A 16,074-nucleotide genomic window follows, 5' to 3' on the forward strand; every position below is an offset into this window, starting at 1 on the left:
GAGAGAGAGAGAGAGAACCGTGTATGAGAGAGTGTGAGAATGTGCTGAGAGGTTCTACTACTTTATGGTTACCCCTTAGACACTTACAGTGTATACAACTTAATTTGAAATGACCAAACCGGCCCTTATTACCAACCTAGTCCTTAAATTACCCCTAAGGGTAGAATGGTCATTTCTCCCCGATTCCCACTAATTTCTCAAGTAATCCGAGCGTGTCCAAATAATTATCAAATACTTACTCAATATCTAATAAATCCCAAAATATTCTCTAAATTCCCAAAATATCCCCAGGCTCCCCCGAGCTGGGAATTCAAGCCCTGTTGTGACTATTTCGCCTTTCCACTCATTAGGACCGTCTCAACCATATATCATACGAAATCACATTTATGCCCTTAATGGGCCAAAATTACAAATATGCCCTTATAAGCTATAAAGAGCTCACCTGCATATCTAATACTCATAAACACACATATAATACATTCATATAATCATATTAATCATGCATGCCACATAATCACGCATTTAACCAATTAAACATACATATTCTAATGCCCTGGATAACCAAGACTGTTACACTGTGTGTTTTAAATTGTGCAAGACTTGCTAATCAAGTCATTTAAATGAAAATGTGATTCTAGAATCATAAACAAGTTAGGGTTAAAAGATCTTGGCTATAAACTCATTAAAACAAATGTTTGGTACATGGGATCCCAAAAACAGGGTTTAAAGGATAGATTTACAAAATTCCAAAAGTAACATACAATCAAGGCCACTCTAATGGCAAAATACACATTTTAGGTTTCTGTCCTTGTACAATCCCTCCACTGTGGCGGACGAGCAGCTGACAATGTACACCTCGCCCCCATAGCTCTCCAACTTATGGTTGAACCATCTTACCCTTGCCATTACTTGCACCATGTAGCACCTGTGAGCCGAGGCCCAACAAGGAAACCATAACATCATAGCATAAACAATAATGACAATTAAATAATTCACAAGACATAAATCAGATATTTAGCAAGCCATAGTATACACATAATCAGCGATGACAATCAAGGAATCATCAGTTTATCGTCCATGTATTCATCAAGCCATAAACATTAGATTAACAATAATAAACATATCATATTCATCATACAATACTCAGAGTACCCTATTTTAACCCACTGACTCCGGCTTGCTTAGGCTGAGCTTAGTGATTATTTAATTGACCTCAACTCTCAGTGGCCGAGCTGCGTCCTATGCGCAAATATCGATCCGGGAACTTTTAGGCCGTTTATTTCATGCTCACATGGCATATCATAATCATACAATATCTGTATTCAAATATAGGGAACCCTTAGTCCCATCACAACCAACCAAAAGGGTGTAGTTTTCTTACCTTTAATTTATGAGCGAGAAGGTGAAATGGTTCCGAGTACAATCCTTAGCTCCGAGCCTTGGCGATAAACCTAGTCACAATCCATAAATGGTACTTTGATGAGTTTAAATTCCAAAGAACAATCTCAGGACCAAACTCGCGCTCTCGGGACCTTTAACTCCACCAAACGAAGTGGTGAAACCGTCCCCCGAGCCCCTGAGCAAAAACCCTAAAAAGTACCCAAAAACCAAGTTCTGAAAGATGAGTAGTGCTAAAGCGCTACCTGATGGGCGCTACAGCGCTAGAGTCAGAGACTCTAGCCCCCATAATCGCAGCCTAGTGTTGTAGCGCTCCCAACCTAGCACTACAACGCTAGTACCAAAAATGCAAATTTCTGGGTTTCTCTCCCTAGCCAAAGCTCCAAAATCCTTCCTAATCATTAGCCAAACACAAAATTGAGCCCATAAATCACTATAGGTCACCTAAAACAACATAGTAACATCAAAACTTTGCTAAGAACCTCACCAAACACAGAAATCAAAACTGAGCTTGAAGCTCAAGAACCCTAACTAAAAACCAGAAAACTTCTCAGAATTGAACCTACTCTAAGCTTCAAAATACTCAGCTCAATTTCAAATAACTAAACATAATTCATCTACTAATTATACCCTGAAATCCAGTAAAATTCAAAGTTGAAAACCACAATCCTTACCTCAATTTTCCAGCTGAATCCTCACACCAACTCAGCTCAAATCTCTGACTTTTCCTCTGATTTCCAACTCCAATTCTATCTTAATTCCCCTTCAATTACTTCAAAGATCACAACCCAAAGACTAGCCTAGGCTTCTTTTGATTCTTAGCTTTAAATTCCACAAGGGAGAGCGAGGAAGATAAGAGAATGTGAGAGAGAGAAGGGGTGAGCTGAGAGAGAGTTTTCTTTTCCTTTATTTCCTTTATTAATTCCACAATGTTCTGTTTTTCTCTAAGTAAATGCTGAATAAATCCTTAGACTTAGGAAAAGACTATTTTGCCCTCCCAAATAAAACTAATCCTGTACTCAATCTAAGGGTATAATAGTCATTTGTTCCCAATTCCCGCTAATTCCTCGAGTGTTCCTAATACTTATCACTTAAATCTTGTCATCCAATTAATCACTAATTATTTACCCAATGTCTAATAATCCCCTATATATTTTCTAAATTTCCCGAAAATACACAGGCTCCCCCGAGCCGGGTATAAATCCCTGCCTTGACTATTTCGCCAAACCGCTCACTAAGACCATCTCGAGCTATATATTGCGAATATATCCACATATTAATGTGGTCTCCACAATTTATCACATATGATTACATTTATGCCCTCAACTGGCCAAAATTACAAATATGCCCTTCTAAGCTAAACATGGCCCACATGCATATTTAATACTTATAAACATGCATCTAATCATATCCATATAATCATATAATCGTGCATGCCACAAAATCATGAATTTAATAATTTATTCACACATATATACAAATTATGCCCTCCCGACATACTAATCAAGGCCCTTAAGCTTTATTAGCAATTTTGGGTCGTTACAACTATTCCCTCATTAAAATTTCGTCCTCAAAATTTATTCGAACACATCAGGTAATAAATCTCATACATCTGACCATAACTTCAGAGTCCAATTCTTTACCTTTTATCATTCAATAACACTCTTACTAGAGTGACAATCTTGTTCCATAAGATCTTATCTTATATCTATAATTTCATTAGCCTTTCCTTGCACAATAACTCTGCTGAAACCCCAGGGTCTGCTTATCTCATCAGTGATCATTTTTCGTCTTGTCATTGGCACCAGTGATACTCATAAGTCACCACCCACACCAGGGTAAGGCTAACTTGTAGGTCCTTGGCCTAATCCTTGGTACGATCTCAGGATCCTTCTCAAATTAGAAATAAAAAAAATCCTTATTTCTTTCTCAAGGTATCATACTCCTCCTTGTCTGCAACGTTTGGAGAAATACAAATCTTCCGTCCTAGAAATTCGTGTTCCGATACTTGAAACTTGCGAACTCTTACGTCCTTTCAGATAGGCAGATACTTCTGCCCTAATAATTCTAACAACTTCATTGGTTTCCCCTCGAACCAATACTGAATCATAATACTCACTATCTTTCATATCCTTACTTAGAACCAGTACTTCTTGCTTTCTATCTTACCACATCTTATGTCGAGTCACCTTAGCCGTAATCCAGTATTCATCACTGTGACTGTTCATCAAGGGACTATACTTTTCTTAATATCCCAAACACTTGCACATTCAATGCATAATTCTTTAAAATAACCATTAATTCTTCAGGTTGCCATTCTATCTGTAGACAACCAATAATTCTAGGTTCCAACCTTATTCGCTACATTCTTTATTTCCTTTCAAGAATTTGGAAAATTTAAGGGTCTCAACCCGGAACTATCAATTATCATGCTACGTCACCCATTCACACGAACCAAAGTGTGTTAACTCAATCTTCTGAGTTGCAACCTTCCATATCCAATCATCTTACTTGTAGTCTAATTTGGTCCATTCCTACGACCCACCACTATACCATTCTACCTTTCAATGTGCGGATTTTAAATCTTATAATCCATTTAAACTTCTTGGTTACAATATGTTCATTTAGGATCTCCATCTCAACTCCAAATTCTATCAGATCACTCGTCCGATCTTCATCTCTTAATTCATACTACGATGGTAGGATTCTTAACCATTTTCATAAGATCCTTTTTCTGAATTTCATTATCCATAGAAATATATTTCTATCCACAACCAATCACAGGTGCTATATCAATCTCAATTGTCACCTTGTCTGACCTTACTGTAATCCGTGGCGTCCTATCCAAACGGCACAAACCTTCCCAAGTAAGAGATCAACTTCCAAATTAATTTCCCCTTGTACAGTCAAGGGTTTTCTAACATGAATCACCCCTTAAGTCTCATTGGATCTTGATCACAGGGTTATTCCTTTACAAATGACTTTCACTCAAATCCCTTACACTATGCATTAACCGTTAACTAGGCGTTCCATGTATACCAACCATGATCCCATTCTTTCACCTACCACGAGGTTCAAACCATCATCCCTTCAGTCTATATATGGGCGTGTCTCAGACTTTGATGCACTGCTTACAGTTTCACGTTTTAAACAAAGACAAGGTCCTTCACATACCCTTCCGTATCCATCCATTACACATGGATTCCTATGCCACAGGGTGTTAACTAATCCTTATTATAACTTCTGAAAATATGATACAAAATTATCCATTCAGTCTAACATTAAGTTCCTTTGCCATCCCAACCTCTGGTATAGCTGTCTTTGAAGATACTTCAGGCAGTAGATGACATGTCCACCGGTCTCATTGTGCCTCTTATCCCTCAGAAGTTCTTCAGTAATTTCTTTGTGACTTCTGATTGAATCTTTTCATACTTGATCCCTTCTCTTCCTGTAGCGTGACCTTAAATACCCTTGGAGACATCAAAGCTAACACCTTCTGGAGCCTTACCTGTTACCCTGCTTCTTCAGTATTAGTCTCATCAGTCTAGTAGTCATTCACATTCTGCTTCTAACTTGGAAGTAGTTCAGCGCATCCTTGATGAACCAAGATGTGACTCGTTCATACCGTTCCTGTACTCTCTGCTTGTCAAACTTACCTGTGTTGTTGAAGCATAAGTCAGTTAAGAATCTTCACTGATAATCCATCACACCCACTTGGTACAAGTAATAATTCCTGAAATGTCTCTGTCCTTGATCCTCAGCTGGTAATAACAAGATTGAAGATCAATTCCTGAAGACATTGTCCTGTCTTGTTACTGGGCATTTAAACTCTTCATCCTTAATAGGTGATGTCAATGAATCCCATGATACGATGCTCCGTCTAATCCTTCCCTAAGTTAATTATTTCTTCAACTGAACCAGTAATTCTGTCTGCTAAACTAATACCATTCTTTATAATGCCCATGATACCGAATCTATCCATAGCCAAAACCTGAAGCATACCCAACCACTCCTTACATACCCACCTGAATCCTTATTGACCAATTCAGCTTCCATTCAGTCTAACTAATATACTACAAGTGATGTCCTCTACAATCCATGGTTGTCCTTTATCTAACAAATTAGCCCTCACTCAGGCCCATAACAAGGCTATCATATGACAAGCTCTATCACTTTCATTATGAACCCCTTTACTACTTGTATTCCAATTCTTCTATTAGAAGTTTCTAATTCATCCCAACAAGTACTAATATTTCAAGCCCCTCGTACAATAACCTTGAGACATATACTTCATATCTGAATCTCTCCTGGGAGATACTCAACACCGAACTCTTTCAACTTGTTATATAACAAAGAACGAGGACTATCAAGTCAACTGGTCACCTCTTAGGAACTAGCCTTGGGCTTTGAATGTAACAAGGCATTCCAGTCTTCCATTCTTTAATCCTAGGCAATCCCTGATTCGCCTTAACGTACTAAACCATTTCATGTAGAAAACATGCCCTTACCTGACATTTTTTCAGATGGCGTCTCTTACTTCTGGTACATAGTAAATAACTTTACTAGGCCTCATCACTGTCCTGACGGCTAACTTGTAAACTATTCCCCTCCCTGTCAAAACCAGGAGCCATAGATTTGTCAGAGGTTCTTCTTTTCCGAATACTGAGCATCTGCCCTGACTAAATCCCAAAAATGGGAATACTGCCATCCATATTTCTTTCCCTACGACATTCTCACTCCATAACTCATTCCTTATATCTTAAATAACATGGCCCTCCCTACTTCCCAAGCAGAGATGAAAATCTCATGCACTGGAGTGGCCCTGATGCTCTTGGCCATCCCAGAGTTTAATCCTTAAATGAATCATCATTTCCAGCTACATCCGTTTGTATCAACTTCCAAAGCGGATTAACCAACCCACCAAACTTATTAACATATTCTATTATTATCTTACCATTCTAAACCAAATTCATAAACCCATTAGTCTCCCCAGCTCAAACTACGTCATAATAACCTCTTTTATCAATTCACTGCCTGAATTCCTCCCAACCCATCATGACAACATTTTGGGTCTGAGTACCACTTCTCACCACTTCCGGGCATCCTTCTGCTACAACTTCTTAGCACAACCACTATGTCGTGACCTATCATCTTCTTAATGTCGTGGGTGGAATTAGCTATGCCCATCCACTAATCAATTCTCGAGCAAACCCAAACGGTTCTCAAAACTAGAGAATAATGCTTCTAAAGCCTTCAACACAGCAATTCTTATCTATCTATACCCTCAAGTGCCCCTACTGTCAAACTATACAAAGCAACTCTTTCCCAAGCAAAACCCGCTGTTTTGCCCCTCTAATCTCCCTTATCAGACCTCACCGCCTTACTCACATACCAGTGAACGCATGCTGCGAATTTCAGAGGTAGATGAGGGATTCCAACCCTAGCTATCATCTGCAACCCTCAATAGAACAATACCACGGCCAATTAACCATTCTAAGCACATACAATCTGAATTAATCTGCCATCACGGACTAAAGCCCTCAGCCCTGATGTTCACATCCAGAACCATCCCACGGGCAGGTCCAAACAACCACAATAATCATCCACACAAAGCATATCAAACACTAATCTACATTAATATGCATTGGTTATCAAATTTCATTGCTACTATATACAATCATATTCATCATGCTTTCCATATACCAATAAGCAGATAAACATATAAGTTCAATTTAAACAATGAACTATATGCAATTAATATACAAATCATTATCCAAATATTCATCCACATGCGATAGCAATGCTAATCAGCACGCCTCAATATCATCACACAACAGTCAAGGGCCAGGCCCTATCAGAATCTCATGCTCCTTATTTATCATAAAAATTAATGCATTCATATTTCATTCAAGCACTTAAGCATATAATCTCATGTATTCCATTACGAAACCCTGAGTCGAGCATGTCTTTAGCAGCAAGTGTACATGTTCAGCTAATATTTAGGAACCCTTAAACCTAGACCGCTCTGATACCAAGTTGTAACACCCTTGATAACCAAGACTTTTACACTGATGTTTTAAATAGTGCAAGACTAGCTAATGAAGTCATTTAAATGAAAATGTGATCCTAGAATCATAAACAAGTTAGGGTTAAGATATTTTGGCTATAAACAAACAATTTCTCATTAAAACAAATGTTTCATACATGGGATCCCAAAAACAGGGTTTAGAGGATAGATTTACAAAATTCCAAAACTTACATACAATCAAGGTCACTCTAATGGAAAAATACACATTTTAGGTTTCCATCCTTGTACAATCCATTGACCGTGGCAAACGAGCAGCTGATAATGTACACCTCGTCCCCAGAGCTCTCCAACTCATGGTTCAACCATCCCTTGCCATTACCTGCACCACGTAGCACCCGTGAGCCGAGGGCCAGCAAGAAAACCATAACATCATAGCATAAACAATAATGACAATAAAATAATTGATAAGACATAAATCAGATATTCATCAGGCCATAGTATACACATAATCAGTGATGACAATCAAGGTATCATCAGTTTATCGTCCATGTATTCATCAAGCCATAAACATCAGCTTAACAATAATAAACATATCATATTCATCATACAATACTCAAGGTACCATCTATTTAACCCATTGACTCCGGCTTGCTTAGGCCGAGCACAATGATTATTTAATTAACCTCAGCTCTCAATGGCCAAGCCGCGTCCCGTGCGCAAATATCAATCTGGGCTCTCTTAGGCCAATTATTTCATGCTCACATGGCATATCTTAATCATACAATATCTGAATTCAAATTTAGGGAACCCTTAGTCTTATCACAGCCACATAAAAGGGTGCAGTTTTCTTACCTTTAAATTCCGAGCGGAGAAGGTGAAATGGTATCGTGCACGATCCTTAGCTCCGAGCCTTGGCGTAGATTCATATTCCTGGGAGCACGAGTTTGGTCCTAAAGTACCATTTATGGTATCGTGCTCAACATACATGGGTGAACAAGAGTATGAATCTACGAGAATGTAGGGCTAAATGTCTGAGCAATTTTTCCTGTATGGCTTATACAAACTCAGATATTAGAGGTGAAGGCAGTGGCTGCATCGTCTGGTTTGGAGATCTTTATGATATTCGATAATTTCCTTCCAGCGGACAAGATCTATTTGTTCGACTATCAAAGAGTGAAAGAACTTAATTATCTTGCTCTCGAATGCCTAGCAGAACGCACCCTTGCTAATCGGTATCAGATTATGGTGTCAGGAGGTGATGGTTACGATTCAGGGAGTAAGTCTCTATTGCTTTTAGCGGTTATGATGTGTTTTTCTTGTATAAGTTTTATCTGTTCTTGAAACTTGATTGTTACATTTCATAGGAAACATCTAAATGAAGACTACAGTCTTTTTTAATGTTTACTCTGGTTTCCTCTATTATACATGGTCATTTGAAGCTTATATCTCTTTGCAATGCTATGAACACCCATTATTTGGTCATTATTTTGGAGTTTTGAGATTTTGGAATAATCAATGAATCTTAATGACTGACAACAATAAATTGTGAAAGTGAGAGAAATTAGGAACTGCTATAGGGGAACCTGTTTATTAGTAAACTCCTTTCTTTTGGACCTTTTATGTTTCCACAGTTGTATTGTATTTGTATTAACACTTATTGACTTGTATGATAATCCTAGATGTCTCCTGGTGGTTTCTTGCAATGATTGTGTAGTTTCAGATTGGATGCGTGTGATTTTACCTATAGCTATGGAAAGGGGAGTTTGCGTAATCACAAACATGGGTGCAAGTAAGAGTACAAAATGAAATTTTATGCAATAAGCAAACTTGGTTTTTTTTAATTAGTCTTATAGATAAATGTTCTTACTATTGTTTCCTTTTCTGGGTAGTGGATCCATTTGGTGCATAGGAAAAAGTTGTAGAAATAGCTAGAAGCCTGGGACTGAATGTATCTGTTGGTGTTGCTTATGAGGTTTCTGTTGGCAAAGCAGGTATTTCAAGTCACTTTTAGGAGGTACTTGGTGAATTGCAGATAATACGTTGAAGACTTTATGAACACTAAGTGCTACACAACATTCAATTAAATCAAGGAATGTTTTATGATTTAATTATGTCTTTATTTTAATTGGATAACAATAAGTACTATATATCTTAACAAAGTTTACATTTTGTTGTCTATGTAGGTTCGAGATCACCTCATGAGAAATCACATAGCATGGAAGGTGTAAGGTTCTACTACCTCTAATTGTAACTTTGATTGGTAAATAATATTTGCATCTCTAAAGTTTGATATAATTGTGCCTGTTTCTTTCACTGTAAAATGTTAGCTGTACCAGTCTGTGGTACCCTTTTGCAAAATGGTCATGAAATATCTATTTGCTGTAAATTATGATTGTGACCCATTAGCAATTTATAGTATTGTCAATTTTATGTGGTCTTTTGAGATGTTGGACCTTACCTTTTTAGTATGATTGATGAAGGGTATTAGCACATATCTTGGAGCAGCTCCCATTGTTGAATGTTTGGAAAAGCACCAACCTAATGTAGTAATAACTTCTCATGTTGCAGATGCTGCCTTATTTTTGGCGCCAATGGTATGCATTTTGTTTATTCTCATACAAAATTAATTACTCTTAAGATATTTCCAAGTTTTCCAAGTAAAAAAAAAAAGGTTTGCTTTATAAAAATATAAAAAGTAGAATGTTTCTTCCTTTCTTATCCATATGTGTAAAACTGTTATTGGAAAGGTTGTAATATTGGGTAGTGAGATCATTGAATGAGTAATTTTACCTAAAAGTTTCATCACATCTCTTGATTGTGAGCAACATAACTAGAATTTTGCTTTACTAATTGTGTCATGGTTTGATTTAGACAGGATAATTTCTAAAGGATTCTTCTGTTGTATGAATAGATATATGAGCTGGGTTGGAACTGGGACAATTTAGAACTTCTAGCACAGGGGTCTCTGGCTGGCCATCTTCTGGAGTGTGGTTGTCAACTTACTGGGGGATACTTCATGCATCCAGGTGACTTGTAAATTTAGTTTAATCAACGTTAAAAAAGGGGCTTTGAAGTCAAAAGTGTAGCTTCTTCTTTTTTGTTATTGTTTATACAACAACGCTTCTTATATAAATATATATATATGGTCATAGTGCTATGTATTTGTTTCTTTTAGGTGAAAAATATCGGGACATGTCTATGTCTCAGCTCCTTGATTTGTCACATCCTTATGCTGAAATAAGTTATGATGGAAGAGTATGCGTAGCAAAGGCAGAACATAGTGGTGGGGTCTTAAATTTCAGTACTTGTGCTCAAAAACTTCTGTACGCATATATTTCTCCTGTGACATGTGATCTTCCCCTCTCCTTTCTTTTCGTCAACAGTTAACATTAACCATATTTTTGCTCTGTATTGAAAACCCTTTTTTGTTCCTTGGTCTGTGGTTATACTAATGTGCTGTTGTCAAAATTTTCAGGACTGTGGGTGGAAAGGATGGGGTGAGATATCTTATGGAGGATATGAATGTGTTAAACGTGCAAAGGCTGCAGAATTCCTGGTGGATAAGTTTTAAGATTTTGCCACGGCTATTTATTTATTATATAATAAAACAATTCAAATGAGGGAAAAATGAATTTTTGAGTGTTTGCATTGTATTAATCTATTTTTGATTTTTTATTAGGTCAGATCATGGTTGGAAGAAATATTGCCTGGCATCAACAGTTCTGTATTTTCTTATATAATTGGCGTCGATAGTCTGAAAGCAACTAGCATTGGTGATGACGCTTCATCTTCAGTCGCTAGTAATGATGTTAGGTTGCGTATGGATGGATTATTTGAGCTGAAAGAACATGCAGTCCAATTTACTAGAGACGTTACAACATTATATACCAATGAACCAGTTGGTGGTGGTGGTATCAGGTCAAGTTCTTATCAGCTTCTGAACCTATTTTCTAATTTACTAGCGTTTTAATGAGCTTACACATTCCTTGGTGGTTATAGATTCATCTCTAGATGCAATAAATCTTTGGTTCTTTATTTTCATAATAATTAGTTTCCTGTGCTCAAAACCGAATGAGAAGTTGTAGATTGAATTGCTGTTAGAGCTCATGAAGTTAGTTATTTACTGATTAGTGGTACCTTCCTAAATATACAATCGAAGATATATTTAATAGAGATTGACCTTGCTGTATTCACCTTTAGATTATGCGTTTTCTATTCCCCGATTGTTGTGATTGATCTATTTCCACTAATTTTTTTTTTCTTTACTAACTGCAGTGTTGGACACAAGAGAGAGGTCATTCTTGAAAAACAACTGGTACTCTCTATGCTATATCATCTATATCACCATCGATTTCCAAAATTAGTGTTTAATCTCTCCTCTTTGCACACCACAATATGAACTTTTGAGTTGTGTTTCTCTGTTTTTGGTCATTCAGCTCAATCGTGAACATGTTGCTTGGAAGACATCCATAAAGCGCACTGTAACAAAATCAAATCCTCCAAGAATTAGCCATGAAAACCTCATTAAAACTCCAGTTTCTCAAGGATCAGTAGAAGATGTTTCAGTTTCTGAAAGTGACATCTCTCCCACGCACTGTAACTTGTGGGATGATTTTAATTGGCTTTTACATTTGCAAGTGGAGAGCATTTTATGGTTCTAGTAGTGTCATCATGCCAATGCAAAATCATTTGAGGCCTTGGACGATATGAAGGTATTTGCTTTACCTAACTGTAATTCATTCTTAGTTCATAGCTTTGGAATTCTATTTCACATTATTGCTGCTGCTGTCTAGTACTAGTCAAAGTAGTTTTTCTTTTCCTGTGACAACACTACTTCATGCTTCTCTTGCAAAAAAATTGTGATGTGTTAGACCCGAATTGCCAACCCAAGAGATCTAGTTATGGGTTACCTGAGGACAAATTTATATTTGCTTGTTTTAACCAGCTATACAAGATGGATCCTGATATTTTCAATACATGGTTAGTTGAGTGTTTATATTTGCATAACTTTGAATTGATTGAATCACAGCAATAACTATACTGATTCATGTGTCAATAAATGTAGGTGCAACATCCTTAAGCGAGTACCAAATAGTGCACTTTGGCTTCTCAGATTTCCTGCTGCTGGCGAGTCGAGACTCTGCAATTGTACTGCCATTTATCATTTCTCAAGATAAATCATTTACATGCATAATATTTGAATTCTTCTTTGTTATTTATATTTCATAATGTAGTAATGGGTATTTATCTTACAATGGAAAGATAAATTAGTAACTGATAAACTATTGGTGTTCCAGATGCTGTTCAAAGAGGTGTACAACCAGATCAGATTATTTTCAGAGATGTTGCCATGAAGGGTGAACATATCAAGTGCAGTGCTTTAGCAGATTTATTCTTGGACATGTAAGCATGCTTAATACTTTTTTTTTTTTTTTTCTATTTTTTTATTATTCAAGTGTATTTATCTTAGTACAATACAATATGTAACTTTATTTTGACATTTGATGTTGCTATTGCTGTTGATTTTTCTATTGCTGTTTTGTTTCTTTATTTTATTTTGGTGGTGTGTGCTCTGTAGCATTGCATTTAGTTAGCTTAATATTTAGCTCATATTTTCTTGAGTCGTTGCACCAGAATTCCCTTAATCAAGAGCCATATTCTGTCAGAAGTGAATCATGTCTTGTTAACAGAATGATTTTTCAATTGGTTACAGGTCTTTCCCAGAGCTTGGACAGCAATTTTGATTTCTCTAGACAATAGTGGCATGTGGAACCTTCGAACAGACAATCTAAACTCGTGGTATCTAGACCAGGAAACGTACATTAATGTCGTAAACTATGAGTTTTTGAGAAGAATTGCAGAAGCAGCAGAAAGTAAGTTCAATTCAATTTCGTTTTCTGGTTTTAGATATGCAACACACATTTTATTGATTTTTCCTCTTTTTTATTTCTATTTAATGTGATAAACTCTGTTATGTCCAGAAAACTCTGTTACTTTAGCTTTTTTTTATAAGCTAAAGCTATTACATTTTGCTTTGATTTTCCCTGAAAAAGATGCGATTTTTACCTGTGTTTTGGGGGTAATAGAAGTGTTTGTACATTAGTAACAAGGTTTTAGTTGCTGGCATAGTTTGGTGGCCATATATTTTCCCAATGTCCCCACTCAAGGGCCTTAAAAACAGAAAGAGGTCTTAGATCACTATTGGGTTCCATGATTAATGAGTTGATTGAGTAATCAAGATAATAATTTAGACAAAAGACTTGTTTTTTTTAATCAACTGGGGCTCACTTTTGTGTTTGGTGTTCATCAGGGTTATAATATACTTTTCTTTCATCCTTTTTATATATCTTTTATAAGGTAATCTAATTTCTGTGTTGTATGTTAGTATTTGATGTTGAATTGGTCCACCGTTAAGAGTGCAAGTTCTTACTGTATATCCTAAAATAAGTTCTAGCTAGTGATAAATTATAGTTATGAGTACATAGTATGATCATATTGTTTTTAAGTTGCTGAAATATTGTTTATTTTAGTATTTTAGTAGCTGAATTTAAGATAGAATGAGCGGAAATGATGACGATTATGAAAATGATGATTTTTTTGGACATTTGAGTTGGAATATGTTTCTTTATGTTAAGTTTGAACCATTAATGAATATAGTTTATGATTTTAAATTTCTTCCCTTAATTGCAAGAAATAAACTAAAGCTTCGAATGTGTTTTTGGTCCCCTTTCTAAAATTGTTTGGTTTTAGTTGTTTACTCTTTCTTTGGAAAGATTATCTGATATGCGATTGCATATCATTTTGTCCAATGACTGAAATTTAGATTGTGGTTTTGTAACCTTTGAGACTGTTTTTAATTGTATTAATGTGCTGCTAGTTGGTAAGATTATGGGTTTTCAATCCCCTGCTCTTAAATTTCTACAAAATTTAGGGTGGTTTCCTTTTTGATTTGTAAGTTCTGGAAGACGAATTCTGGGTTTGTTCTACAATTGAAATCATATTCATTTTGTTCGTTGGTGGAAAACAGGATTACGTGCCAACTGTTTTCGACAATTTCAGTGCAAATGTTGTTGTGAATGGAAGCACTGTTAACTTGGGATTACGGGATACAGTCGGTAACTATGCATGATTGCAATTTAATTTAAGCAGTTGTGTTATACAGATTTTGTTGCAAATTGCTGTGCCAACTAGAACAGATGTTCTAGAGTGTATACTTCTGTCTAAATTTGCATTGCTTCTTCTTGTGTTTGCCTGATTTGCAAATAATTTTATCCTTTATGTTTCATGATTTCTTTTTGTTTCCTTGATTAATTCAAGCCCTGGCAGAAGGACTAGCATCTGTTGCATTTTAGGAATTCTTCTTCTTTAGTAAGGAGAGAAAAACTCATTGGAATGTCTAAATTTAAGTTGAATTCCTTGTGCTAGATCCTTTAGTAGTTTAATGTGTTTCTATGTCAGAATTTGAGCTATAAGCTTTATGTTTTGAGTTCTAGGTTACTTCTAATTGTAGCTTGGGGTTGATGCAGAATAGTGTTCTATTTTGTCTCTCCATCTTTTTACTCTCATTGTTTTAAAATAATTTACTCAGTCAACAATGGTTAAGATTTTTTTTTTCAGAGTTAAACAACTTACCTTGTTTGAGGAAGTACACTTCAATTCTAAGTGCATTTTGTTTGCTTTGTTGCTAAAATTCAATTAATACACTGTTTCATATTGCATTTTCACAGATCAAAAACTCACAAGCCAGGTCCATGTTTTTTTTTTTGGCAGTGGCTTCGATCATAAAGCACACTCTGCTGCTGATTTTTGTAGCTTAGTTTATTGTGGTGTTCTATTTGTGTTTCTCTTTTATGAGTTTCTTATGGCTTGTTGGACTTAGTCTAAATACATGGTCATGCTCTTTAATTAATCTCTCAAACTATTTCAGACTAATGAATTGGCACAACCATTTATGCTCTTTATTGCTTCTTTTTTAGTAAGCCTAATCACATGTTTGCCTTGCACACATATAATATGAGTGTCATCTAGATTCTAGGCCATTGGATCTTATATATATATATATATCTTACATCATGCAGCTATGTTTATATGCACACAAGCATATGTAGTGCTCTTTATTGCTTCTTACATTATGCTATTATATTTATATGCACAGAATCATATGTTTATGATTCAACTGCTCTTAAGACCATTGAGATTCATTCAAAGAGTGAATTTATAATAATTTAGGATCAAAATATTCTATTCTTCTGTGATTCTATAGTAGTTTATAGTAGTTCACGAGGTCTGTTGATTTATTGTTATGCACTCTACAATCAAATTCTTTATTTCACAATCTCTTGTATAGATTATGGCAAACTTTGACTCATGAAGGGTGATTTTGGTGCCTTCAATTTGTACAATAGCATGTTAATGATTTTTGTTTTTAGTATTTATCACTATTATCTCTTTTTTATTGTTGCTAGGTTCCAAAAGCTAATCTCAACAATTTTATTACTGTTATGGTTGGAATAGTATGGTACATATATAAATTTTGTTTAACTTCTCTATCGTTTCCTTCCTCTCTTTCTCTTTCACACATATACATGAACACATGATTTCATACTAAAAAAAGAACTAATGTCTTATAATTTAGTGTTTGGTTTCTT

General features: G+C 35.9%; 1 protein-coding gene and 1 long non-coding RNA gene across 2 annotated transcripts; both read left to right on the plus strand.

Annotated features, from left to right (window-relative positions):
* Nucleotides 1-7,941: 7,941 nt before the first annotated feature.
* LOC133832233 (uncharacterized) lies at nucleotides 7,942-12,138 on the plus strand. Its single transcript, XM_062262602.1, is given in 12 exon segments — nucleotides 7,942-7,953; nucleotides 8,495-8,702; nucleotides 9,141-9,193; nucleotides 9,336-9,417; nucleotides 9,610-9,650; nucleotides 9,907-10,020; nucleotides 10,338-10,452; nucleotides 10,602-10,839; nucleotides 10,841-10,982; nucleotides 11,106-11,344; nucleotides 11,702-11,741; nucleotides 11,863-12,138. Coding segments are annotated over 12 exon segments (1,509 nt in total). The 3' UTR covers nucleotides 12,088-12,138.
* Nucleotides 12,139-12,285: 147 nt separating this feature from the next.
* On the plus strand, nucleotides 12,286-12,808 carry LOC133830495 (uncharacterized). The gene is made up of 3 exons (XR_009892086.1): nucleotides 12,286-12,406; nucleotides 12,492-12,574; nucleotides 12,724-12,808. It is a non-coding gene; the product is annotated as an uncharacterized LOC133830495 (long non-coding RNA).
* The last annotated feature ends 3,266 nt before the right edge of the window (nucleotides 12,809-16,074 follow it).

The sequence above is a fragment of the Humulus lupulus genome, chromosome 4, assembly GCF_963169125.1.
Source record: "Humulus lupulus chromosome 4, drHumLupu1.1, whole genome shotgun sequence".
Classification (NCBI taxonomy): Eukaryota; Viridiplantae; Streptophyta; class Magnoliopsida; order Rosales; family Cannabaceae; genus Humulus; species Humulus lupulus.